Source organism: Zootoca vivipara, chromosome 12, assembly GCF_965207765.1.
Source record: "Zootoca vivipara chromosome 12, rZooViv2.hap1.1, whole genome shotgun sequence".
NCBI lineage: Eukaryota > Metazoa > Chordata > Lepidosauria > Squamata > Lacertidae > Zootoca > Zootoca vivipara.
In genome coordinates this window covers 51,703,384-51,730,517 of record NC_142595.1, presented here as the reverse complement: position 1 = coordinate 51,730,517, position 27,134 = coordinate 51,703,384, and the positions used below count along the sequence as shown (strand labels likewise).

At 48.9% G+C, this 27,134-nt stretch overlaps 2 protein-coding genes across 3 annotated transcripts in view; one reads left to right on the top strand and one right to left on the bottom strand.

The window, feature by feature from the left end:
• Positions 1 to 265: 265 nt before the first annotated feature.
• On the bottom strand, positions 266 to 24,132 carry LOC118095765 (zona pellucida sperm-binding protein 3). The gene is made up of 12 exons (XM_088655612.1): positions 23,668 to 24,132; positions 22,354 to 22,472; positions 21,234 to 21,337; positions 18,588 to 18,759; positions 16,852 to 16,972; positions 15,837 to 15,928; positions 14,801 to 14,940; positions 13,015 to 13,134; positions 6,309 to 6,431; positions 4,217 to 4,300; positions 2,667 to 2,804; positions 266 to 473 (listed from the first exon to the last, which is right to left on the bottom strand). Exons 1-12 carry the CDS (start codon positions 24,022 to 24,024, stop codon positions 328 to 330), a joined length of 1,716 nt encoding a protein of 571 aa, XP_088511738.1. The 5' UTR covers positions 24,025 to 24,132; the 3' UTR covers positions 266 to 327.
• Positions 12,980 to 27,134, top strand: part of LOC118095020 (C-type lectin domain family 10 member A) — a 42,674-nt gene continuing 28,519 nt past the window's right edge. Inside the window, exon 1 of one of the 2 annotated variants that reach the window (XM_088655614.1) lies at positions 12,980 to 13,162. The gene's annotated coding sequence lies outside the window, so the exon portion shown is untranslated. The remainder of the gene's footprint in view (positions 13,163 to 27,134) is intronic. The other variant, XM_060281934.2, reaches the window with a different exon arrangement.

Here is a 27,134-nt window from a genome sequence, read left to right as displayed (position 1 = left end):
TAAACTGGACTGAGGCCATTTAGGGCTTTCAAGGTCAGCACCAACATTTTGAACTGTGCTCGGAAACGTACTGGGAGCCAACGTAGATCTTTCATCCAAGGAATTTTATAAAGACCTTGAACACCGAGCCCAGGAGAGAGCCATGAAGCACCTCATCGGCCACCCCCCCCCCCCAACCAGATTTAGATCATGGATCTTTCAAATGCAGAGCCTCCAAAGGACCCCTTCTCCCAAATCCCTGAAATGAGCAGAGACTGCCAAAGGGTGCTGTCTAGGTGGGTGTTTCTTTAAAGTGCTTTATTTGGTAACAGTTTGCATGGAAGATGCTTAAAAATGTTGGATGTCGTGCCGAGCTGAAACACATGGACCGCTGTTGGATCTGAGGGACAGGTGCACGGACACAAGGATGAGCAGGATAGTGGCTTCTACGATGATCAACACCGTGGCAAAGAACTGGAAAGTGGGCTTCCACCCTGGAGCGAGAGAGGTGGTCAGGAATGAGAGGCGTTGGAGACAAAAGCTGTGCCGCAGCATTATGTGTACATAGTAATAATAATAATAATAATAATAATTTTTTATTTATACCCTGCCCTCCCCAGTCAAAAACCGGGCTCAGGGCGGCTGACACCAACAGAATTACAATAAAACATAAAAACAATTAATTAAAATACAGATTAAAATACAGTATTAAAATTTAAAGTGCAGCTTCATTTCAAGTAGTCCATAAATCCAAGCCATGAGGGAGGAAAACACAGGGGTCAGACTAAGTCCAACCCAAAGGCCAGGCGGAACAGCTCTGTCTTGCAGGCCCTGCGGAAAGATGACAAATCCCGCAGGGCCCTGGTCTCCTGTGAAAGAGCGTTCCACCAAGTTGGGGCCAATACTGAAAAGGCCCTGGCCCTAGTAGAGGCCAATCTAGCCACCTTATGGCTCGGGATCTCCAGAATATTGTTGTTTGTGGACCTTAAGGTCCTCCGCGGGGCATACCAGGAGAGGCGGTCCCGTAGGTACGAGGGTCCCAAGCCGCATAGGGCTTTAAAGGTCAAAACCAGCACCTTAAACCTGATCCTGTACTCCACTGGGAGCCAGTGGAGCTGGAAAAGCACTGGATGAATGTGATCCCGCGGCCGGGACCCTGTAAGGAGCCTCGCCGCGGCATTCTGCACCCGCTGGAGTTTCTGGGTCAGCTTTAAGGGCAGCCCCGCCTAGAGCGAGTTACAGTAGTCAAGCCTGGAGGTGATCGTCGCATGGATCACTGTGGCCAGATCAGGGCGAGAGAGGTAAGGGACCAACTGCTTGATGCGGCGGAGATGGAAAAATGCCACCTTGGCTGTGGATGCAACATCAGCTTATGAGACTACCTGCTACTAGCAGATGCGGCTGCCAGGTCAGTTACACCCCAAAGTTCACTTGGGAAGACAGGCAAATTAATGCTAGTCTACTACTGGAAAAAAGCAAAGATCTCCAGTGTCGAAGCAATAATAATAATAATAATAATTTTTTCTTTATACCCCGCCCTCCCCAGTCAAAAACCGGGCTCAGGGCGGCTGACACCAACAGAACCACAATAAAACATAAAAACAATTAATTAAAATACAGATTAAAATACAGTATTAAAATTTAAAGTGCAGCCTCATTTCAAGTAGGCCATAAGTGGCTGACACCAACAGAACCACAATAAAACATAAAAACAATTAATTAAAATACAGATTAAAATACAGTATTAAAATTTAAAGTGCAGCCTCATTTCAAGTAGGCCATAAGTGGCTGACACCAACAGAACCACAATAAAACATAAAAACAGTTAGTTAAAATACAGATTAAAATACAGTATTAAAATTTAAAGTGCAGCCTCATTTCAAGTAGGCCATAAATCCAAGCCATGAGGGAGGAAAACACAGGGGTCAGGCTGAGTCTAACCCAAAGGCCAGGCGGAACAGCTCTGTCTTGCAGGCCCTGCGGAAAGATGACAAATCCCGCAGGGCCCTGGTCTCCTGGGAAAGAGCGTTCCACCAGGTTGGGGCCAGTACTGAAAAGGCCCTGGCTCTAGTAGAGGCCAATCTAGCCATCTTATGACTCGGGATCTCCAGAATATTATTGTTTGTGGACCTTAAGGTCCTCCGCGGGGCATACCAATGATCCTTCAACATCAACTTCATTCGACTGGTCATGTTGTGCGGATGCCTGATGATCGTCTTCCAAAGCAACTGCTCTATTCCGAACTTAAAAATGGAAAGCGTAATGCTGGTGGTCAACAAAAGAGGTTCAAAGGCTCAAGGCAAATCTTAAAAAATGTAGTATAAACACAGACAACTGGGAAACACCGGCCTGCGAGCGCTGCAGTTGGAGAACAGCCTTTCCCAAAGGTGTCATGGGCTTTGAAGACACTCGAACTCAGGACGCAAGGGAGAAACGTGCTAAGAGGAAGGCACGCTTGGCAAACCCTCACTCACCGTGATCAACTCCCGCCCGGGAACCAATGTCCCCACTGTGGAAGGACGTGTGGATCCAGAATTGGCCTCGACAGTCATTTACAGACTCGCTGTTAAAACCGTGTTTATGGAAGACAGTTTTACTTGGCTACGAGGGATCGCCAAAGAAGGAGGAGGTCCCAAACTCAGACTACAAGCTTGCACAGTCACAATTGCTCAAGCCCCTTGCCTCACCTTCTCCGGGGGCAGCTGTTGATGCAGTGGCAGGGAGCTTCCCAGCCCTGGAGGTAGTACGGTTCTCCGCCCTGGAGATAGCACCTTTGAGGGTCATGGTGACAACCTCAGCCTTCAGTTCCAGCGCTTTCCTCGCCTCTGCAGGGGCAGAAAGGGGCAGGTCAGTCCAAGGAGCTGCGCCGTCTCCCGGCACAAAGAGAGCTCCGCGTCGGAACTTGAAGCAAGGTGAAGAGGGCAGGACCCGAACCAATGGATTCAAAATAAAAAAAATTCCTTCAGTAGCACCTTAAAGACCAACTAAGTTTTTATTCTGGTATGAGCTTTCGTGTGCATGCACACTTCGTCAGATACACTTGAAACAGAAAAGCCAGACCCTATATATATACAGAGGGTGGTGGGGGGTGGGTGGGAATGGGTGATGGGCTGGTAGGAGTGGTAAACCTGTGGATGGCTGTTAACGACTGCTGATGACTGCAATTGGTCCTGCGGGGAAAAAGCAAGGGCTGAGGCGCTAAAGAAAGCTTGATCATGCATAATGAGATAAGAATCCAATGTCTTTGTTCATCCCAGGTGGCTCCATGGTTTTAAGCTTGGTAATGAGTTCCAATTTGGTGTTACAGTGTCAGAATAGGATCTAGGAGAGACCAGGGTTCAAATCCCCATTCAGCCAGAAAGCTCACCGGGTGTGACCTTGGGCCGGTCGCTCACTCTCAGCCTCGCCTCCCTCACAGGGTTGTTGTGGGGATAAAATGGGGAAGGGAAGAGAATGGCACATACCACCTTGAACTCCTTGGAGGAATAGAAAAGGGGAGTCCAAGCAAACATTCAGAAGAACTGTCTTATAGTAAGAGCAGACTCCTTCCTTAGAGGCCTTTAAGCAGAGCTTGGATGGCCAGTGGCCATCTGCCATGGATGCTTTGGTTGCCCAACCCCCTGAGTGTTCCTTGATAACTGGGAATCTCTCCCCTGCCTTTGGAATGCAACACCCCATCCACTTAAGAGGAAGCAGCAGAGACTAAACATTAGGAAGAACTTCCTGACAGTAAGAGCTGTTCAGCAGTGGAATTTGCTACCAAGGAGTGTGGTGGAGTCTCCTTCTTTGGAGGTCTTTAAGTCGAGGCTTGACAGGCATATGTCAAGAATGCTTTGATGGTGTTTCCTGCTTGGCAGGGGGTTGGACTGGATGGCCCTTGTGGTCTCTTCCAACTCTATGATTCTATGATTCTAATTAAGCGCTCTTCAACAGTGGAACTGGCTCCCTAGGGAGGTGGTGGACTCTCCTTCCTTGGTTTTTAAGCCGAGGTTGGATGGCTGTCAGTCATGGGCGCTTTAGCTGAAATTCCTGCATTTCAGGGGGTTGGACTAGATGACCCTCAGGGGTCCCTCCCAACCCTACAGTGCTACGCTTGGCAGAACTCGAGCAGCTGGGGCAGTGCTTTTACATGGACTCCGCCATCTCGCCACCCAGGAGATACACGCAACCTTCTCCTGCGCTCAAATGCTACAGACAAGCACGTATCAATAAAAGCAATTCTGGGGAAACTCTCTACCTGGCCTTGCTGCTTCGACTAGGTCCGGAAACCCAGATCCCTCTTCGGCCTCACTGATAAAGATGGGGCCTCTCCTCATGTACACTGCAAAGAATTAGAAAGCATTGGCCACCACCCCGGATCTGTGCAAGCAAAGTCGGCCAAGTATCATGCATATTAAATAATAATAATAATAATAATAAATTATTTATACTCCACCCATCTGGCTGGGTTTCCCCAGCCACTCTGGGCAGTTTCCAACAAAATACATTAAAAATCAAACATTAAAAACTTCCCTAAACAGGGCTGCCTTCAGATGTCTTCTAAACATCAGATAGCTGTTTATTTCCTTGACATCTGATGGGAGGGATTTCCACAGGGCGGGTGCCCCCACCGAGAAGGCCCTCTGCCTGGTTCCCTGCAACCTCACTGCTCGCCGGGAAGGGAACCGCCAGAAGGCCCTCAGAGCTGAACGATGGGGGTGGAGACGCTCCTTCGGGTATACTGGGCTGAGGCCGTTCAAGGCTTTCAAGGTCAGCACCAACACTTTGAATTGTGCTCAGAAATGTAGTGGGAACCAATGGAGGTCTTTCAGGACCAGTGTTATATGGTCTCCCAGTCACCAGTCTGGCTGCCGCATTCTGCATTACAGTAGTTGTAGTTTCCGGGTCACCTTCAAAGGTAGCCCCACATAGAGTGCATGGCAGTAGTCCAAGCGGGAGATAACCAGAGCATGCACCACTCTGGAGAGACAGTCCGCAGGCAGGGAGGGTCTCATCCTGCGTACCTGATGGAGCTGGTAGACAGCTGCCCTGGACACAGAATTAACCTGTGCCTCCATGGACAGCGGTGAGTCCAAAATGACTCCCAGGCTGCGCACCTGGTCCTTCAGGGGCACAGTTACCCCATTCTGGACCAGGGAATCCTCCACACCTCCGCGGGTTTAACAGCTAAGGTTGGTTTGTCGGGGCAGCTGTTCAGAATTGGTTGTTTGTTTCCAACATCTGGTCTTTGGAAATTTTGCTGCCTCCAACTGTGGAGGAACAGCAGGGTTGTAGCATTTGGGGGGGGGTTGGCCATGGCCCCTGGAGCACAATTTTGAGGGGGCACAAAGCAGACAGGGATCCCCGTCCCAGCAGGCGATTCTTGGCAGGCTCCGTCCTGCCCACAGGGGTCTCTGGGCCCTGGAGACTTACCTGGCCTCACCGCCACATCCTTGGCCCCCTCGCTGCATGGCTGCCCAGCCAGCACTCGCTACCTCCTAGCTCGCCATGGTCCCTGGATGGTGAACGGGTGACCCAGAGCCGTCTTTTCCATAGGGCTTAGTGGCGCGTGGCGCCAGGGCGCTGGCCTCTCAGGGGCACCCAGCGAGTGGGGGAGCTGTGCAGGTTTGCCAGCGGCCTCCGTTTTTGCCGCATGCCCGCCAGCTGCACCCCGCCAACCATATGGCTGGCGGGCGTGCAGCTTCCCTCCCAAGCTTCTGGGGATTCCTCTCCCGCAGCAGCATGGAGGAGAGTTGTGCCCCCCATGGCTGGCAGTGTGCAGCTTCACGCCCCCCCCCCAAGTATCCGTGGTAATTTGGGGGCACTGGGTGGATATTTGCACCCCGGCGCCGCTTCTGCTCATGACGGCCCTGGGGTGACCGCAGAATAGCCCAGCCCAGTGCGCCTCTCCACAGGTGTCGGGGGGATTCAGCCAGCTGGGTTCCCCGCATATGCGGGCAGGTAGCCCCGCTTGGCTCTAGTTGGGGGTCACTCTGTCAATGTGTGCTGGGTTCACCCTTTGTGCCCCGGGCACTGGCAAATCACGCTATGCCACTGAGGCAGAGCATAGCCACCCAGAGCCTTCTCTGCCATGAATTTGGGAACCACTGACCTAGACTCTCCCCCTACCCCCGAACCACAAAGTTTGGGTTACGCTCTTTCATCATTTCTGATTCTGCAACCCTGCCTCGCTCTTTCCAATGCTATTTCTGTATACCGCTTTAGGGAGTTATAAAATAAAATCAAACAAAACCCGGCAGTCTAGCTTCTAAATCAAATTTGCTCTTTCTTCTCAGGGCAATGTTTGCTTTCACAGCTTGTGCTATCAAACCCCATCGCCCGGCACGTACCATCCACCGCCGGCTCAGGATTATCCTCCTGCTCTTCCGAGATGTTGGCCGACCTTCCCGGGTCTTTGAAGGGCAAGGGGGTTCTCGTTACATCCACCTTGGATTCCATCGCTGGCATGAACTCTGCCAAGAGACAGAAAAAGGAGCTGTGTTTGGTCTAGTAGTGCAACGGATCGTAAGAACTTTTAAAGAGAGCCCTGCAGGGTCAGGCCGGGAGCCCAACTATTTTTTTGCCTTTTGCTTAAACGTTAACAAGTCTTGTCCAGCATCCTGCGCTCACAGTTGCCAACCAGATGGCCCCAGTCGAGCGGGACCTGAACCCAAGACCCTTCTCTCCTCCTGTGGTTTTCAGACGCATCGCTGCCTCTCACAGTGGAGGCAGAGCCTGGCTAGGAGCCATTGATAGCCCTCTTGTCCATGAATTAGCCTCATCCTCTTTTAAAGATGCTTTAAGGCACCTGAAACGATGCCTTATGAGGAACGGCTTAGGGAGCTGGGTATGTTTAGCCTGGAGAAGAGATAAGTTAAGGGGTGATATGATAGCCATGTTCAAATATATAAAAGGATGTCATATAGAGGAGGGAGAAAGGTTGTTTTCTGCTGCTCCAGAGAAGCGGGCATGGAGCAATGGATTCAAGCTACAAGAAAGAAGATTCCACCTAAACATTAGGAAGAACTTCCTGACAGTCAGAGCTGTTCGGCAGTGGAATTTGCTGCCAAGGAGTGTGGTGGAGTCTCCTACTTTGGAGGTCTTTAAGTCGAGGCTTGACAGGCATATGTCAAGAATGCTTTGATGGTGTTTCCTGCTTGGCAGGGGGTTGGACTGGATGGCCCTTGTGGTCTCTTCCAACTCTATGATTATATGGTTCTAAAGGCATCTGTGTCAGGAACTGGTGCTGGAGGAGACTCTTGAGAGTCCCACGGACTGCAAGAAGATCAAACCTATCCATTCTGAAGGAAATCAGCCCTGAGTGCTCACTGGAAGGACAGATCCTGAAGCTGAGGCTCCAATACTTTGGCCATCTCATGAGAAGAGAAGACTCCCCGGAAAAGACCCTGATGTTGGGAAAGATTGAGGGCACTAGGAGAAGTGGACGACAGAGGACGAGATGGTTGGACAGTGTTCTCGAAGCTACCAACATGAGTCTGACCAAACTGCGGGAGGCAGTGCAAGACAGGAGTGCCTGGCATGCTATGGTCCATGGGGTCACGAAGAGTCGGATACGACTAAACGACTAAACAACAACATGGCAGCAATGATCACTGCCTCCTGTGGGAGGGAGTTCCACAGTCTAGCTGTGGGCAGAGGGGACTTTCATCTGCCCTGAATCTGCCAACGTTCAGCCTTCATTGCATGTCCCCAAGTTCTTGTGCTATGAGGTAGAGAGAAAAACTCTTCTGTATAATTTTATGAACTATGATTCCCAAACCTTTTTTTTAGCCATCGCCCCCTTGCTTCCATAAACTCACCCGCAATTCCCCCTTCCATGCCCAATTAAAAAAAGTATTATTCAGAATAGCAGTTTGCAGAAACCACTAAGGAAGACAATATTGCAACACAATAAAATTGCAACACATTAAAACCCAGGAAGGAATAATGCATGAAAATTATTCTTATATATCCTTACTCAAATATGGTTGAAGCAGATTCATAGCACGAAGTATTTATACCGGCATATTACTACTTGCCACACATGGACAAACCTTCACTTAATTTACAGTATAAGAAAATCAATAGCTATTACCATTAATAGGCTATCTTGTGGCAACTCAGAATCATAAACACCACAAATGTGAGAGAAGGAAACAGCTTTGAACATGGCAAGAGCAGTAAAACTTTAAATACAAAGCAAGGAAGGAGTTTCATTGAGGTTCTAGCCTGGTCCATCGGAAAGGTTTGTAATTTAAAAGACAAAACACTAGCGTTTCCCTGCAAATTTTCAAAAAAGAGCCGCAAAAACAAAAACGCAAAATAAATAGCAAAAACAGACAGATCTCAGCGTAACAAGTCAAAACGGGAGTGTGGCACTCAAAACGGAGCGTGTTCGGCTTCTGAAAAAAGTTTGCAAACCGGAACACTTACTTCCGGGTTTCCAGCGTTTGGGTTCCAAGTTGTTTGAGAACCAAGGAGTTTGAGAACCAAGGGACCACTGTAATTCTAAGGAGGCTTTTGTGTCCACTTTTTGCTTCAGAGTCCGTTTTTTGCCAGTTGCCTGGATTCTCTGCAATTGTATTGCATCACCGGGTGGGGTGGGGTAGGGGAGACTGATTTTTGCAGCAACTTCCTCCTCTGCACAGAACTGCAATAAAAAGTCTTTTTGAAAAAATGTAAATAAATGGGGGCAAATCCCAGGGTGTGGAGCTGTCAGTTGCGAAGCTCCGACTTCTCAGAGAGGGCACACGATCCGTCACTGAGGCTCCCAGAAGCGGCCTGACCCCTTAGACCAGGGGGAGCAAGTCATCCATCCATCTGTCGTCGGGGGGGGGGGGGAGAGAAGCATCACATCTGGAAAGCGGAGGCGATGCAAGGAAGCTAGCAGAGCAAGCTTGATCTGACAGTGGCCCAGAACTGCATCCGACGTTTGGAATAGTGCATTTGCCAGCTAGCAAAGCCAGATGCAGTCTTATTTGAAAACAAAATTTTCCAAGGAAAAAAAAATGCTGCGTTTAATTATTATCGGTTCATTTCCAGTGCAGACGTGTTGAAGTTACTGGACTTGCTTAATCTATGTTTAATTTCAATGCGGCTCCACCCTCCCCAAATACAACCCTGTGATTATTTATATGGATTAGTTGTCCCACAGAATCATTTCACTAGGTCACCTACAACCGTAAAGCAATCATCTTCTTAGGTATATATATATATATACAGTGGTACCTCTACTTACGAATTTAATGCGTTCCGAACGCACATTCGTAAGTCGAAAAAAATTGTAAGTCAAATCCCATAGGAATGCATTGGGAGAAAAAATTCGTAAGTCGAAGCAACCCTATCTAAAAATTCGTGAGTAGAAAAAATCCTATCTAAACCGCATCCAAGATGGCGGACGGAGCGCCGTTCGTAAGTAGAAACATTCGTAAGTAGAGTTATTCGTAAGTAGAGGTACCACTCTGTGTGTGTGTGTGTGTGTGTGTGTGTGTGTATGTATGTATATATATATATATATATATATATATATAGGGACCCAGGTGGCGCTGTGGTTAAACCACTGAGCCTAGGGCTTGCTGATCAGAAGGTTGGCGGTTCGAATCCCTGTGACGGGGTGAGCTCCCGTTGCTTGGTCCCAGCTCCTGCCAACCTAGCAGTTCGAAAGCACGTCAAAATGCGAGTAGATAAATAGGTACCGCTACAGCGGGAAGGTAAACGGCGTTTCCATGTGCTGCTCTGGTTTGCCAGAAGCGGCTTTGCCATGCTGGCCACATGACCTGGAAGCTATACGCCGGCTCCCTCGGCCAATAATGCGAGATGAGCGTGCAACCCCAGAGTCGGTCACGACTGGGCCTAATGGTCAGGGGTCCCTTTACCTTTATATATATATATATATACACACACACATATAAATACACGTGTGTGTGTGTGTGTGTGTGTATTTGTTCAAAAAATTATATAAAATTTAAATGATATAGATGTCACACCTGTGACAGGTAAAAACATGTTTTTTTGGAAAAACAGCGCCATCTGTTAGACATCAAAACACAAACTATACTAAATATTTTACCCCCAGGACGCTTTGGGGCGCAGGGTGACGCCCTTCTGGCGGATTATAATAATCAGTGCTTTTTTTCTTTTAAAAAAATGTTTAGGGGTACTCTCGACTCAAACCACCATTTTATAGTTCAAATCGAGAAAAAGAAATACAGCAAACAGACAAAATTACAAAGATTCGCAAAATGTTTAGGGGTGAGTGTACCCCTGCGTGCTCCCAGAAAAAACTAATAATTAATAAGTAATATAACTAGCGTAAGACAGCTCAGTCGGAAGAGCATGAAACATTGAATCTTAAGGTTGTGGGTTCAAACCCCACATTGGGCAAAAGATTCCTGCATTGCAGGGGATTGGACTAATGACCCTTGGGGATTTCTTCCAATTCTACAATTCTCTCTCCCCCGCCAAAAAAATACGCATTTCTTTGTACGATTTACCCCAGCATATGCATTTATTTTGTACCCACAACTCAGGCTAGAGAAACACATTGCAATAATTCGGAGGGGTGTGGATTTCAGAGGGGGCCTGCGTTTCGGCCCTTATCTTGATTCGGATCGTGCAAATTGAGTCCGCTCAACCTTAATTGAACCTCTCTCCCCCTCCCCCATTTCCTAGCAATATTCGAAAACACCATTTAAACCCTGCTTCTGGCAGTACCAGCTCTGCGGCACTAGAGGGAGCTCCGAGGCTTCCCAAATTACCCTTGGAGATAATTGCATCTTCCGCAATTTCCTGGGAGCGGAATGAAATTTGGAAGTCCCACTGCGCCAGGTCAGATAGTGCTGGGTTTTCTTTTTTCACCCTTCAAAATATAAAGCCACCCTTTTCCTACTTTAGAATCACATAATTGTAGAGGTGGAAGGAATCCCGAGAGCCATTGTCCAACCCCCCTGCAGTACAGGAATCTTTCTACCCAGCGTGGGACTCGAACCCACAACCCTGAGATCCTGCGTCTCGTGTTCTACCGACTGAGTTGACATATACAGGTTTTCGCTTCAGAGGTAGGACCAGTGCCAGATTGACATATAAGCTAAACAAGCTATAGCTTAGCCCCCCCCCCAAATTAAATTAAAAAAACCTGGATGTACATTTCCAAAATATAAGATAAAAAAACAAATAAAATAAAACTTACCTACAGCAACAGTGTTTTGTGTTGTGTAGGCTCCTAAGATGTAAGTCATCGGCCCCGCCTGCTAGCCTGCTCCCTAAAATATAACGGGTTTGCTCCTTTCTATATATAGGGTGCCTACATTCTGCATGGACGGGTTGCATGGCAACATGGGCAAATGGCTTGAGATACCGTGTTTCTCCTAAAATAAGACACGTCTTATATTTATTTTTCCTATAAAAAAAACACATCGCGGCTTATTTTCGGGGGATGTCTTATTTTCTTTAAGCATGGTACAGTTTTGTTACCGTAAGTATGGTACGGGGCTTTCTTGCGCCGCCCGCTGAGCCCACTGCTGGGTCCCTGGGCTTGACGCGGTGCGGCGCGGCTGGGGCTGCTGCCGGCTCCTGCCGGCTGCTGCGGCTTCACGCGCCGCCCGCTGGGTCCCTGGGCTCGACGCGGCGCGGCTGGGGCTGCTGCCGGCTGCTGCGGCTTCGCGCGCTGCCCACTGCTAGGTCCCTGGGCTTGACGCGGTGCGGTGCGGTGTGGCTGGGGCTGCTGCTGGCTGCTGCGGCTTCGCGCACCGCCCGCTGAGCCCACTGCTGGGTCCCTGGGCTTGACGCGGTGCGGCGCGGCTGGGGCTGCTGCCGGCTCCTGCCGGCTCCTGCGGCTTCGCGCGCCGTCCGCTGCCGGCTCCTGGGGCCCGTTCAGTCGGAGCTCAGCACGTCGCTGGGCTGGGGCTCGGCGCGGCGCGCGCTGCTGCGTTTGCCGGCTCCCGCTGGGTCGGGTAGGTACCGGCACCCCCAACATGTCTTATTTTGGGGGGATGTCTTCTATTTTTTGCCTTTAAAAGATCGTGCCATGGCTTATTTTAGAGGCACGTCTTATTTTAGGAGAAACACGGTACCTATGAGGTCCATAAATGACCATATAGCATATATTCAACACAAAAAACAGCGACAATTTGTTGTTGACAAAGGATGGCTGGACATATAAAGGGCCCCATGACCTCCAGTAGCTTAGGGCCTCATCAAACCTAAATCCGGCCCTGGGTAGGACAAGGGGGTTGCTTTTGGCTATGGCAACAGCCTCTGTATTCAACGCGTTCCCTATAGAGTCCCACTTGTCACCTACATTGCAATCTAACTAGGCTAACCAGAGCTATTCTAGTTTTCTGGAAGTTTCGGGGTTTTCCAATGCCGTCACTCCGAAAGAACAAAAAGGTGACCTGGATATTTTTGATGACAATCGCTGCGCCGTTTGGCTGGTCCAGGATCCTGCCCTTTGCATGGGGCAACTTAGGTGTCCCCAAGGGAATGCTGCAAATGGGACCCAAGTTTGCAACAGCCCTCTCCTTGCTCAAGATTCCCTACAGCCGATCTTCTGATACTGGAAGCAAAACACACCCTTCACAACCAGCAGCCGTCCAAACCTCACCCTCCTTGCCTGCAAATCCATCAGTTGCTAATCTTGTGGCAGTGAGTTCCGGGGGTCAAATTCCGTGCGGCATCTCTTTTCGTCCTGAAAACCTCCCAGAATTCTGCTTGCTTGGATGACCCCCGTGCATTCCAGTCTTAAGAGGGAGCGACACAAACTTTCTGCTTTTTACACACCATAACTTTTTATATATATAAAATTGTTTAAATGCTCTGGAAGCATTTTTTGGCTGAAGCAAGCTCAGATACTTTTTTTTTAATGAAAAAAAAAGTAAGTGGCAAGTCAGCAAAAAAGAAAAAAGAAAAAAAGAGAGGCATTTTTAGGGAAATGGGCGAGGGTGGAAATCAACCCCCTAAAAAACTACCGAAGAAGCATCTTACAGTTCCTTTCTTGGAAAGTTAGGAAGAGAAACTAGAAAAGGAGAAGAAGATCTGCTCCGAGCGAGTCCCATTTACCTTCCACCGCCATCTTCCAAGAGCCGGCCGGATCTCCAGGGAAGTTTGCAAAACTCTCCGGGGAGTCGAAAACGAAGAGGGGTCCCAGCGTCAGGTGGGCCTGGGGAGCGGTCAACTCGGCTGTGGTCAGGAGAAAGCCAGTAAGCAGGTGAGTTACGAGCTACCAATGCCCCACCCGGTCGAGCATCCTGTTCTCGCAGTGGCCAACCAGACGTCCATTATGGGGTAAATCTGCAGGATCCGAACACAAGACCCCCTTCTCTCCCCTCCCGCAATTTCCAGAAACTGGGATTCAGAGGCAGAACATCGGCGTCCTGCCATCCTCCATGAATTTTGTCCAACCCTCTTTTTAAAAGCCATCCCGGTTTGTTGTCCCAACAGTATTTGGGGAATTGGCTGCTTTTAAGGAAAGAGCTGGTTCCGTTTCTTATTGTAATTATCTTTATGGCTTTAATAGATTTCCCCATCTGTACATCTTGTTTTCATTCGATCAATGTTTCATTGTTTTTAAAAGGACTGTTGCTTGCTATGTTTTTAGCTATTCACAGTGCTTTTTTTCCTGGGGGGGGGGGGACACAGGGGTACACATACCCCTAAACATTTTGTGAATCTAAATTTGGCCTCATCGAGGGGCAGTATTTCAATTTGAGTGGCAAAATGAGAGTAACCCTAAACATATTTTTTAGGGGGGGAAAGCACTGGCCGTTCTTATCTGTAAGCTGCCTTGAGTCCCTGGTGGGGAGGGGGGGGAAAGCAAGGTTTAAATAAATACGTAACAGTAATTTATATATATATATATATATATATATATATATATATATATATATATATATATATATATAATGTAAAAATCGTGAAACTGCATTCTACACTTGACCAATCGTCCTGAAATTTTGACACAACGATCCAGGCCACTCCCCGAGCGTTGTTGGGGGCAAAAATCCCTCAAATCACACACCTGGGCAGGTGTAGACCTGGTTTTCCACCAAGTCAAACAGCGCCCTCAAGTGGCGTAATACCCTCCTCCACCCCCCTCCCTTCCTGTGAAATCTAGGCCACACCCACAAACCAAATGACATCATCAACCAAGCAACTGAAACCCCCAAGGCGGCCATTATCAGAAAGACTAGGCCGCTTTCCAGACTAGGCCAAGTGGAGGTGGGGGGGGGGCGAATAGAGGGCAGGGATACGTAATGGGTCAGAACAGGGGGGGGGACACAGGGATGAAACCTGCCCTCTCCACAGTATCTCGCCTCGACTCAGGGGGACTCTGAGGCTCAGGGGTATCTGAAGGGGGGCTATTACCCTCCATTTCACAGACTAACGCACAGCAACACGTGCAGGGCCAGCTAGTAATATTATAGATTTGTGGCCATCACTGTCTCTGGTGGGAGGGAGTTCCACAGTTTAACTTTGAGCTGCGTGAACGGCTGGAAACTTCCAACATTCAGTTTCACTGGATGTCCACCAGTTCTCACATTGTGAGAAAAAGAGGGGGGGGAACCCCCACTATTCTCTCTCCAAACCATGTATTATAAAGTCCCCCTCATGCCGCCTTTCCTCAACTAAAAAGCCCCAAACATTGTTAGGGGAGCTTCAGCTTCAACTACAGTGCTGCCCAACACTGAATCATTGAACTGTAGGGTCGGACGGGACCCTCCGAAGGTCATCCAGCTCCACCCCCTTGCAATGCGTATCGGGAGGACACCAAAGGGGTTCTCTCTTTCTAGAGGGCCGGGGCAGCGTTGGAGGAGCTGACCTCCAAGTCTTCAGAAAACCCCTTCACCTGGCAGGCTGCGTTGCCAGCTCATCTCCAGGGGCCGGGGTCTGGGGCGGAAGGTGTGGGGCAGCTCTCCCTGGACCCGGTCGCAGTTCCTCGCCTCGCAGCAGCCGCAGATACCCCGAGGTCCCTCGACAGGAAGCCAGCTTTGAGGAGAAAGAGGGGGGGGGAGAGCGTTAAAGAACAGGCAGGTCCCCCTCCCCACCTCCGCTTAACGCCCGTGATCCTGTTTTGCAGAAGATCTTCTTAGTGGTTCATATCAGACATGAAAGCAGGCATTTCTATGGGGAGAACAGAATTGTGGGTCTTTGCAAGGGGGGTCTGGCAAAAGCAGCCTCTCGGGTTCAACCCCCGACCGCAAGGCTGGGAGGGAGAGGTTTCAGATAAATCGCTGCTGCCAGTCAGTGCAGGCAATATTGAGTTAAATGGGGCAGAAGTCCAATTTCAGCGTTCTGTGTTCTATGCCGGCTTTATACTATCGAACAAGAGCATTCTGGAGTTACAACAGCCAAGGTTTCTTCCCATTTTTCCCGCAAAATTTACACACCGCTCGTTTCAGCACCACAGTTTACCAAAAGACAAAATAAAATGATCACCGTGAAAAATTGACGATGGTGACTTAAGGCTTTTGGAAAGGGATAGATTAAAATTCGATTCAGCTCGAGCTTGATCTGAAGGGCAAGTAATAAATATTAGCATTATTAGTAATAAGTAATTGGAGGGAGGTGGTCACAATGAACGCCAGCCAGCAGGGAAGAGTGGCGAGAGCGTCAGACTAAGACCCGGGAGAGAGACCTGGGTTCAAATCCTCACTCAGCCACGGAGCTCACCTTGGCGGCCAGTCGCTGCCTCTCCACCTAACCTACCTCGCAGGGCTGTTGTGCGGATTAAGTGAGGAAGGGGATAAAAACCATGCCGTCTCCTGGGAGGAGAAGGTGGGGGTATATATGCAACAAATAAGGAAATAGAAAAAGTGAAAAGGGCTTCAGGATGACAAGTCTCAAAGGGGGGGGGTATGTTATGTGTCTTGCAAGCGACTCACGTGCTGCTGGCAACGTCGAAGGAGCAAGCCTTGTTCCGGACATCTGGCATTTGGTCGGCTCGCGTTACTTTGAGGTGGCAAGTCACATACAGCTGGAGGGGAGAAGGCAGGAGGGCGAGTGTTAAAAAGGACTTTTTGGCCAGGCAGAGGGCCACAATGGCGCCAGGTGACCAGGGCCGTCTTACCCAATAGGGTTAGTGGTGCCCTGCGCCAGGGCACCCGCCCATTGGGGCGCCCAGCAGCAGGAGTCCGGGACTGACTGGGTACAGCTGCGAGGGCATGCTGGGCAGGGAGAGGAGGCAGCGGCGTCAGCACTCAAAGCTACGCGGCGCCCTTCTCCCTCCTGCCTGCCGTGCGGCACGCGAGCCTCGAGCGGCCTGCATGATCTGCTAAGGGATAGAATAAAATTCAAGACCCTAAGAATTAATTGAAAAAAATCCAGTTGAAGCTATTTGTGACCCCCGCAGGTGCCTCCGGTGGGCAACGCAGCCCATTTTGCAAAACCCTAGGGCCTAAGCCATGGGTAGGCAACGGGGGCTGGATCCAGCCCAATCGCCTTCTCAATCCGACCTGCGGACGGTCCGGGAATCAGCGTGTTTTTACATGAGTAGAATGTGTGGCTTTTATTGAAAATGCATCTTTGGGTTATTTGTGGGGCATAGGAATTCATTCATTCCCCCCCCCCCAAATAGTCTGGCCCTCCACAAGGTCTCAGGGACAGTGGACCGGCCCCCTGCTGAAAAAGTTTGCTGACCCCTGCGCTAAGGGATAAAATAAAATTCAAGACACTAAGCATTAATGGCAAACACCCAGCTATTTGTGACCCCCACAGGCAAGGCTGCTGCTGCAGTGCAGCCCATTTTGCAAAAAAACCCCAGGCCATCCTGTTGCCCTCCAATTGCTCTGAACTATAACTCCCATCAGTGCCAGGTGAATGAACGTTCTAGGGACACCGTTCCCACAGACCCGTGGGCCCAGATAAGGCCTCTCGCCCCGCAAGACCCCACCAGCTCACCGTATTCCTGGAGTCCCCGGCAAACCGAAATGCGTCCACCGTGAACCGGAGCGTTGTCTCAGAGACTCGGGGAGCAAGGAATGCGGAGGAGACATGCTCTTGCCTCCCATCCACCAGGCACCTGCGCCAAGGGGAGAAATAGACCGTGAATTTCTGTTTCCAGAGACTACTTGAGGTCAGACTTTACGCTAGATTTTCCACCTACCTTTTCCCTTGCTTGGATTGAGATTTTCTCGTGTTTCCCCCTGTGATTTAACCGGGTTTTTTCTTTTCCCAGAGAAAAGCCACTCTTTAGTGCTAAATCAGAGCAAACATCAATCCGGTGAAAACCCGAATTGCCTGTTTGTGCCGATTGAGCGCTAAAGAGTGGATTTTTCCAAAGCAGCAGGACAAGAGAAGGCCGGATAAGCCCTCTGTTATTCTTTAGGTGTGTTAAGAAGCACCATTTGCTGCGCACCATGTTGCTGGGAGGTTTAAATCCCAACATATCCGGAGATGCCGTCAGGAATTGAACCCAGGACCATCTCTGCACACAAAACAAACGCTCTATCTCCAAGTCACAGACCTAAGCGGGGAAGAGCCTTTTCTGCTCGAGGCCTTGCTGGGCAAGAGATTACTAGCCAGACAGAAGGCATATTCCTTTGTTTCCAAGTAAGGGAGCGGGAAGGGACCCTGAGGGTCATCTAGTCCAACCCTCTGCAATGCAGGAATCACAGCAGAAGCAAAGCCTCAGTTGATACAAGAAATAATGATTTGTTATGAATGCTGCTGAAAACAGGGATTCCTGGCTTTTGGCAGCCCATCTCCCCCCATTTAGGGAGCACTTTAACCATCTTGTTTTCCATGTGTTCTTTGGAACTCCCTGCCAATTGATATTAGACAGGCACCTCCATTGTACCACTTGGTGCACCCTCAAATCCGTTTTCTGCTTAGGCCAGCTGGCACCCAGACAATAAAGGTGACTTTGCCTGTATTTCGTTAATTTTATTATATTTAGCAGTTTAAAAGTCCAGGGTTGCTTGTTGTTGCTGCTGCTGCTTTTAAATAAATAGGGTAATGCCATTGTATGTGAACGGCTCAGAAAATTATTTATTATTACTATTAATTATTATTATTATCGTATTGGCCCAAATATAAGCCTCGCCCACAAATAAGCCATACCTTTAAAATTCAAGGGGGGGGGAGACAATACCCGAATATAAGCCACTCCCTTAAAATTGGGTTACAGGCTGAAAATCGCTGTGGTTGGTAGAGCTGTAGCTCCGAGCCTTTGGTCTTGCAAGCCCGCAAAAGTTACCCTACGATCACAACTGCAAATCACTATTCAATTGCTCCAGTTCCACAGGCACTCAAGCTCGCAAATTGGCCACAAAACATTTTTTTTTGTTATGTTCCATTTTACCGTATGTCTGTTTCAGCAGCGATATCGTAAAAAGCCGGTTTTTGTTAGGTTGCAAATTTAAGCCCCACTTTAATAACTTTTCAGGGTCGGAATTGGGGTGGAGTAGGGAGGTGTGGTGTAGCTTATATTTGGGCCAAATTCTGGATATAAGCCAAATTGGGGATAGCTCACTTGATAGAGCGCAAGACTCTGAATCTCAGGGCTGCGGGTTCGAGCCCCGCGTGGGCAAAAGATTCCTGTGTTGCAGGGGGTTGGACTAGACGCCCCTCCCTTCCAACTCTTGATTCTCTGATACAACTTACGAAATAAAATACTCATGCAGGATATTGCTTACCCGTTGGAATCGACAATGGCATACGTAGACCCCAGAGTGGCTTCAGGGCTGGCGACGCAGCTGTCCACAAAGAGCCTCAAGGGCAGGTGGTTCTTCGCCTCGACTTGGGCTTGCAGGTGCAGGATCTCACCCAGCTGAAAGCGAGAAGACGGCCGCTCTCCGCTCCAGTCACCTTGGCAGCGGGAGAGGATGAACGCGTCAATGCCGGCTCCCCAAATCATTTTTTATTTTTAATTGCAAACATAGCAGAAGAGAAAAGGAAATCACTTTCCCCGCTGATAGTGTGGTTCATTGTAGTGGCCCCAAGCATGTGGAACAGCCTGCCACTTGAGACTGGGCAGGGAGGGTCCCTTACTGAGCTGCAGGGCCAGATTTGGGTTTGATGAGGCCCTGAGCTACTGAAGGGAGTGCGGCCCTTTAGATGTCCAGCTGTCCTTTGTCAACAACAAATGGTCGCCGTTTTTTGTATTGAATACAGTGGTGCCTCGCTTAACGAACGCCCTGTAATACGAAATTTTCGCTTAACAAAAGGATTTTTCGAGCGGAGGTTGCCTTGCTGGACGAATTCGTTTTACGAAAAATTCGTCTAGCGAATAATAGTTTCCCATAAGAATGCATTGAAATTCAATTAATGCGTTCCTATGAGCAATAATAATAATAATAATAATAATAATAATAATAATAATAATAATTCAATGCATTCCTATGGGATTCGCTAGGCGAATTTTTCGTTATAAGAATTGACCCGTGGAACAAATTAAATTCATCTAGCGAGGCCCCACTGTATGTGCTATATGGTCATTTATTGACCTAATAGGTATTGAAAGCCATTTGGACATCACAAAATATGTATTTTATCAAAGTGATTGTTGAACTGAAATACAATTAAGAAGAAGTATATTAATAGTAAAATAATAAGCTCTTAACTTAAAATGATTTTTAATTCATAACAATAATGCAAACACATTGGCATTTGGCAATAACAAAAGTTCCTTTAGAAGCACAATTTACAGGGACTCACAATCCAGTCTCTAGAAACTTGCTATAACATGAAATAATAGGTGTAAATATATGATGCAAACTACTATTATAAATAGCAGAAGGTAGACACCCTATATATAAAGGTAAAGCGACCCCTGACCATTAGGTCCAGTCGTGACCGACTCTGGGGTTGCGCGCTCATCTCGCATTATTGGCCGAGGGAGCCGGCGTATAGCTTCCAGGTCATGTGGCCAGCATGACAAAGCCGCTTCTGGCAAACCAGAGCAGCACATGGAAACGCCGTTTACCTTCCCGCTGTAGCGGTCCCTATTTATCTACTTGCATTTTGACGTGCTTTCGAACTGCTAGGTTGGCAGGAGCTGGGACCAAGCAACGGGAGCTCACCCCGTCACAGGGATTCGAACCACCAACCTTCTGATCAGTGAGCAAACCCGTGATATTTGAGGGAGCAGGCTAGCAGGCGGGGCCCATGACTTACATCCTAGGAGCCTACACAACACAAAACACTGTTGCTGTATGTAGGTTTTACTTTGTTTGTCATCTTTTATTTTGGAAACGTACATCCAGGTTTTTTCCCTTTACATTTTTGGGGCCCCCCCAAGAGAGTGGGGCCCTAAGCTAGAGCTTGTTTAGCTTATACGTAAACCCAGCACTCCTGAGCTGGAACAAGAAAAGTTTATGATCGTATCCACAGCATCCAACTTAAACCATCCAACTTACCCCCCCCCCAAAAAAAACCTTGGGAATCTTTGTTCAGCCCCCTCACAGAGCTACAATTCCCAGCACCCTTAAACTACAGTTCCTCCCACAATTCTTTGGGATTGCTTTAAATATATGCCACAGAAGCGACTTCAGCCACCGCAGGCATTTCAGAGAACCGCTCCGTCTCACGATCCATTCTTACTACTTCACCATCCCATTTTCCGTGCATTGCTTTGACATACAACCGCTTCGGACGTGAATAATCAGGTCACGTATCAAGGTCCTGCCTTGCAGGGGGTTGGACTAGATGACCCCCCCGGAACCCATCCAACTCTACAAAATAAGAATAACTAGTAAGCTGGGGGCTGGGGGCTGGTGGGAGTTGTAGTTCAAAGCACCCAGAGGGCGCCAGGCTGACCAGGGCTTTCCTTAAGGGGAACCTCAGACGGCTGCAGGAAAGAAGTCAGCATTTCATGGAGGAAGAATTTTGCTGCCATAACAGCAGAAAAGGAACTTCAGGAGCAAGAGGGCTAAACGGAGCTTGTGAAGAAGAAGGGATTCATAGAACAGTAGAGTTGGAAGGGACCCCGAGGGTCATCTAGCCCAACCCCCTGCAAGGCAGGAATATGCAGTTGTCCCATGCAGGGATCGAACCTGCAACCTTGGCGTTATCAGCACTGCCAACTGAGCTATCCTGTGTTCAAGAGCTATTAGCCAAAACGGCCAAGGAGAAACTCCATGGTCAGAGACAGCGAACCGCAGCGACGTCTGTGGGCTTTGGGGGTTATCTGGCTGTCCCCTGTCAGAGGCAGGAGGCTTGGCTAAGGTGGAATTTTGCATCCTTTAAGCCCTGGTGCTCGGCAGCCCTGGATCCTAACCAGACCGGGCTTTGGGTTTTCAGCTAGGCCCTTCCCGCACCCCGAAGCCGCGCCTCCTCCTTACCGTTCATGAGCCGCAACGAGAACCCAAGCCTCGCTTCGGCTGACACTGTGGACCTGAAGGGAGCCCAGGTGGGCTGGATGGCCTGGCTGGAGACGTTGCCTTTCCTGGAAATGGGGAGAGAAGCAGCTGAGAACACACTTAGTCCAAAAACTGTGGAGCACCTAGATGCCCTCTAGACTGACCCGCCAGCTCCCTCTGGAGTGTGGAAATCACTTCCTTCCTGCGCCGCCCTTTACTCCTTGCTGCTCCCAGACATCTAGGGGGTTGGTCTGCCCTTGCGGCTGGCAGGGCAGAAGACAGGTATCCTCTACTAGGAGGAGCCAGAGGCAATAAAGGGAGGAGCTAAAGGCCTCCATCCACAGACATTTAAAGCGGTATCGTACTACTTTAAACAAGCCAGGCTTCCCCCAAAGAATCCTGGGAGCTGCAGTTTGCTAAGGGTGCCAAGAGATGCTAGGAGAGACAACCCTCTTTCTCTCAGAACTACAATTCCCAGGGCGCTTTAACTATCAAGACCTCTTGCCCGGGGTACTTTGGAAATTGTCGCCAACATGGCACCCTCTGGATGTGGCTGAACTACAACTCCCATCATGCAGCAGGCTGGCAAGGGTTGATGGGAGGCAGCTCCTACCTCCCAAGAGCACCAGAATTAATTATTATTATTATTATTATTATTATTATTACTACCACCCCACCCATCTGGCTGGGTTTCCCCAGCCACTCTGGGCAGCTTCCAACAGGATATTAAAAACAGAATAAAATACCAAACATTAAAAACCTCCCTAAACAGGGCTGCCTTCAGGTGTCTTCTAAAAGTCAGAGAGTTGTTTATTTCCTTGACATCTGGTGGAAGGGGGTTCCACAGGGCGGGTGCCACCGCCGAGAAGGCCCTCTGCCTGGTTCAGGCCTTATGCACTGACCAAGGCTGATGAAACCCATAGTTCAAAATGGAGAGACGAAGGACAGCAAATAGGGGGAAGAGCTTCACCTGTTGGCTTTCTGCCTAACCTACCTAGCGCTATGTTAGCTGCAATTCCTGCATTGGTGGGGGTTGGACTGGATGACCCCCTGGTGAAACAGCCTCGCTTAACCCCCACACCCAACGGACAGCCTTGCTCACCTGGGGTAGTGACACTCAATGGGTATCTCCGCAGCGTTGGTCCTGGTGATGACGGGATTGGCGGAAGGAGACGGCTTGTGGAACAGACGCGTTCGGTAGACCAGCAGCTCTGGAGTCATCTGGAAGCAAAGGGAGAGGGGTCGACTTTCAGAGCTCTTCCTAAGACACGCTGCAGGATCCGTGCATCCCGAGAACTTTAGCTTTCCTGGAAGCAAGGCAAGGTGGTTCCTCGGTGGCAGCATTTGGCAAAGGATTAGGCCCCACCAAGAGGCCCCCATCCCCTGCGGTGGTTTCCTGGGCAACCCCACTGAAAGCTATCCTAGTCAGAGATGAAAGCACCATACTTGTTTACCTGGCTGAGCCCCCCAAACCTCCTAAGACTGAGGAAGCCAGAGACCGACACCCCCCACGTCTCCCAAACAGCTCCCTTACGAGTTACTCAGAGCGTAAAAGGCACCTCTCCGGGTGTCTGCCAGAACGGCATTCCAGAGTTGACCTGTGGAACTCCCTGCCACAGGAAGAGGCAGCGACCGCCAACTGAGATGGCGAGGATTGGGCAAATTCGTGGAGGAGGAGAGGGCTGTTTGTGGCCGCCATGGGTTTGATCCTGCAAGCTCTTTTTTGGGGGGGGGCAGGGTGGAGAAGGCTATTTGTGGAGGATTAAGACTATCGAGTGGCTATCCCACAGTTGGAGGCAGCAATGAAAATTGCTGGAAAGCGCAGGAGGGAAGCGTTGCTCTTGTGTTCGAATCCTGCTTGCGGGTTTCCCAGTAAGGGCATCTGGTTGGGCTAGCTGGCCTGATCCTGCTAGCCTCTTCCTATAAACCAGGGGTCAGCAAACTTTATCAGCAGGGGGCCGCTCCACTGTCCCTCAGACCTTGGGGGGGGGGCTGGACTATATTTTTTGGGGGAAATAATGAACGAATTCCTATGCCCCACAAATAACCCAGAGGTGCATTTGAAATAAAAGCACGTATTCAACTCATGGAAAAGCACCCTGATTCGTGGGCCGGATTGAGAAGGCGATTGGGCCAGATCCGGCTCCCGGGCCTTAGGTTGCCTACCAAAGCTACAAACATTTTGGCCATAACCGGCAACCACCTAAACCCACAATTCCTTGGTCTTAGTTAGCTCACTGAGCAAGCCTCCTGCAACTTTCCATGGGGCTGACCTGGGAGACCTCCCGGGGGGTTCTGCCCCCTGTTGCTCAACACCCCAAGCACCCCATATTTCAGCTCCATCCCTGAAGCAGGACCCACCCCTCCCCCCAAAAACCCAAACCCCAAGGCTTCCATCCCAGACGAAACAAAATACCTCCACCGCGATGCCACATTGATGCAGACCAGCCTCGAAGAGGACCACGTTCGTGGCAGCGTCGAAGGACACAGGGGGGCACGAGGCCACCCCCAGCGTCAGGTCTGCGGGGGCCACCAGCCTGCCCACCCCAAAGAGGTCTCGGTGCACTGCCACCACCAAGCGGTGGGGCTCGCACGAAACCTTCACCGCGTGGGGCGTGGCAGGACCAGCCTGGGAAAAGGAGGAAGGGGGCAGGGGGACCCGATCCAAGGTCTCCGGCTGCCACCATGCAGATCTCTGCGGATCAGCAAAAGCCCCCTGGCCCAGCAAAATGCCCCAGAGTAAAACCAGCCCCATCTCAAACTCCTGCCCCATAGCTGCAGCCCTGACATGCAATGAAGCAGAGAGCCAGGCGATTGTCCTTTTATATTGCTTTCTGACTCCGCCCAGTCACCTGACTCAAGAAATTAAGACCCGCCTTTTCCCACCCTCATTCCCCAGGGTCCTAAAACCCACAGGGTTCTGAGATTTCTGCTCAGAAATCACCTGCCGCTTTTTGACATTTATTTCATTTACGGCCTACCTTCCTTCCATCACGGACATCATGTCATAGAATTGTAGAGTTTGAAGGGGCTCCAAGGCTCATCTGGTCCAGCCCTCTGCGATGCAGGAATCTTTATTATTATTACTATTATTTATTAGGTTTTACCATTTAGTATTCAACACACTTGACACATAAAAGAAGAGAAATAAAAAAAGTGAAATTCTCCCCACCCTGTGACTTCCCTCTACTTTCCCTTCTGGTTCTTTAAATATATGCTACTTCTGCTTCGTTTTATCTTACTTTCTACATTTTTTTTTGCTGATGCTCTTATATTCTTACCAAATTTACTTTCAAATTATGTCCTACACTTAATTAATTTCCATTTTGTTGTTTCTTAAGCATGCACTTATTTTCTTAATTGTAAGCGTTCACTCAAACCCTACTTGTGAGCCGAATTACACTGTTTCTGTAGATACAACATAAATGGTTCCCAGTCTTTTTCAAACTCTCTATTTCCATCGTCCCAAAGTCTTCCTGTAAGTTTCGCCATTTCTGTGTATTCCGTAAGTTTGACTTGCCATTCTTCCTTCCTTGGTATCTTATCATCCTTCCATATAGGGTATGTTTAGCCTGGAGAAGAGAAGGTTAAGGGTTGATATGGTAGCCGTGTTCAAATATATAAAAGGATGTCATATAGAGGAGGGAGAAAGGTTGTTTTCTGCTGCTCCAGAGAAGCGGACACAGAGCAATGGATTCAAGCTACAAGAAAGAAGATTCCACCTAAACATTAGGAAGAACTTCCTGACAGTAAGAGCTGTTCGGCAGTGGAATTTGCTGCCAAGGAGTGTGGTGGAGTCTCCTTCTTTGGAGGTCTTTAAGCAGAGGCTTGACAGGCATATGTCAATAATGCTTTGATGGTGTTTCCTGCTTGGCAGGGGGTTGGACTGGATGGCCCTTGTGGCCTCTTCCAACTCTATGATTCTATTATTCATTTGGGGGCTAGTAATATCCTAGCTGCTGTTGTGGCATACATGAATAGCTTATTCCGGCCCTTTGGCAATTCCTGTCCCATGATACCTAGCAAGAAAGCAATGCAGGAATCTTTTGCCCAACGTGAATCTTGAACTCGTGACCCTGAGATTAAGAATCTCCTGCTCTACCAATCAAGCTATTCTCACCGTTTCGCCTCTCAGCTTAAAAAATCCTTGACAGATGGCCATTCAACCCCTACGTGGTGGTCAGGATTGAGGCCCTTTGCAAAGAATTATTTCTTGGGGTTTTTTCTAAACCTTGTGCATAGAATATTTTTGCATTTTTCATGGGGCGTGGCAGGACCAGCCCGGGAAAAGGAGGAAGGGGGCATGGTTAAAGCGGGCATAGTTCTGTTGCTGGTTTACTCAGTCCAACTGAGTTCAAATGGTATCTGAAGAAGTGTGCATGCACACGAAAGCTCATACCAAAATATAAACTTAGTTGGTCTTTAAGGTGCTACTGAAGGAATTTTTTTATTTTGAGTTCAAATGGCTATGCAGCCCAACCCTAGGGAGGTTTCCTCGGAAGTAAGCTCAAAGAGATTGCAGCCCCGGGAGATTAAATGCTCTTGGCTATTTATTGCACATTATTCATTCTTATTTGTTTGCATGGGGGGGCGGTTATGAAATGGTGCACCGGTTAATAGCCCCCCCCCAGACTTTCCAATACTATCAGTTTCCTTTACTGCAGGAAGTCGGACACATTTTGGAGGTCAGGACAAGAGCAGGAATCCACTTTAACTTTGCAGCCTGAAATTGCCAGGATGTGATTGACTGGCGGGGGGGGGGGGGAGGTAACCAACCTGGATCTGCAGTCGAGCTACACCTGGGAGGAGTCACAGGTGTGGCCAATGGTCAGGTTGTTAAGTTGTAAGGTCCTTCCAGAGAGGTAATCTTTTAAACAGAGCCTTCAGATCAGGCACAGGCAATCTTGGCTCTCCAGATGTAGTTTTGGAACTACAACTCCCATGATCCCTGGCCACTGGCCCTGTTGGCTAGGGATCATGGGAGTTGTAGTTCCAGAACCTCTGGAGAGCCTCGGTTGCCTATGCAAATTATTATTTTTTAAAAAAAAACCAAAGCAGTTTGCGAAATGAACGAAACAGATTGTAAACCACATTTTTGTCTAAGCAAAAATGTTCTTAGCAGGTGCTGGGAAGTGCAGAGCGAAGGTGTCTGCCAGACGTCAATAAGCAGGGAGTTCCAGACTAAAAATATCAAATTTTGAACAAAATATTGCGAAATGGCTGTTGTCTTTAAAAAAACACAAAACCAACAACACGCAAACACACACTTACAGGACTGTCTCCAGAAAGGGTAAATCTATCTGTAGTGTGTGAAATTATGGGATAGCGGGATGGTTGCATTTTTACCTTCATTGTCAGAGTTCCCTGGGAAGAGGTCACTGACCATTAAACCAGTCTGGGAGGGGAAACTGGGGTGTTTGTGGGCCCCCTAACAACTTTCAGCACCCTGAACAAACTACAGTTCCCATAATTCTTGGCGGGGTGTGGGATGCGCTGATCACAGGGGTCTGATGTTGCTTTTAAGGTGTGGAATGGATATATGACCCAAATGCCAGTTCCTGGAGCTCCAGGACCTAGAAAACTCTTATGAGAGTTTTCTCCCTCTCTCATAACGCTGGAAGTTTGATGTTTTATCGTGTTTTTAAATATTTTGTTGGGGAGACCCAGCCAGCTGGGCAAGATTGGTATACGAATTTCGTTTATAACGAACTAAATTTTTTTTTGAAACTTACCTTTCCGAAGAAGCCAGAGGCCTTTCTGTTGGGTCTAGTCGATAATGAAATCCCAAAATCCAGTTTAAGATTCTTTATGTACGCCACAGTGGCAGCTAGGATTCTTATTGCCCAGAAATGGAAAACAAATGAAATACCATCTATAATTGAG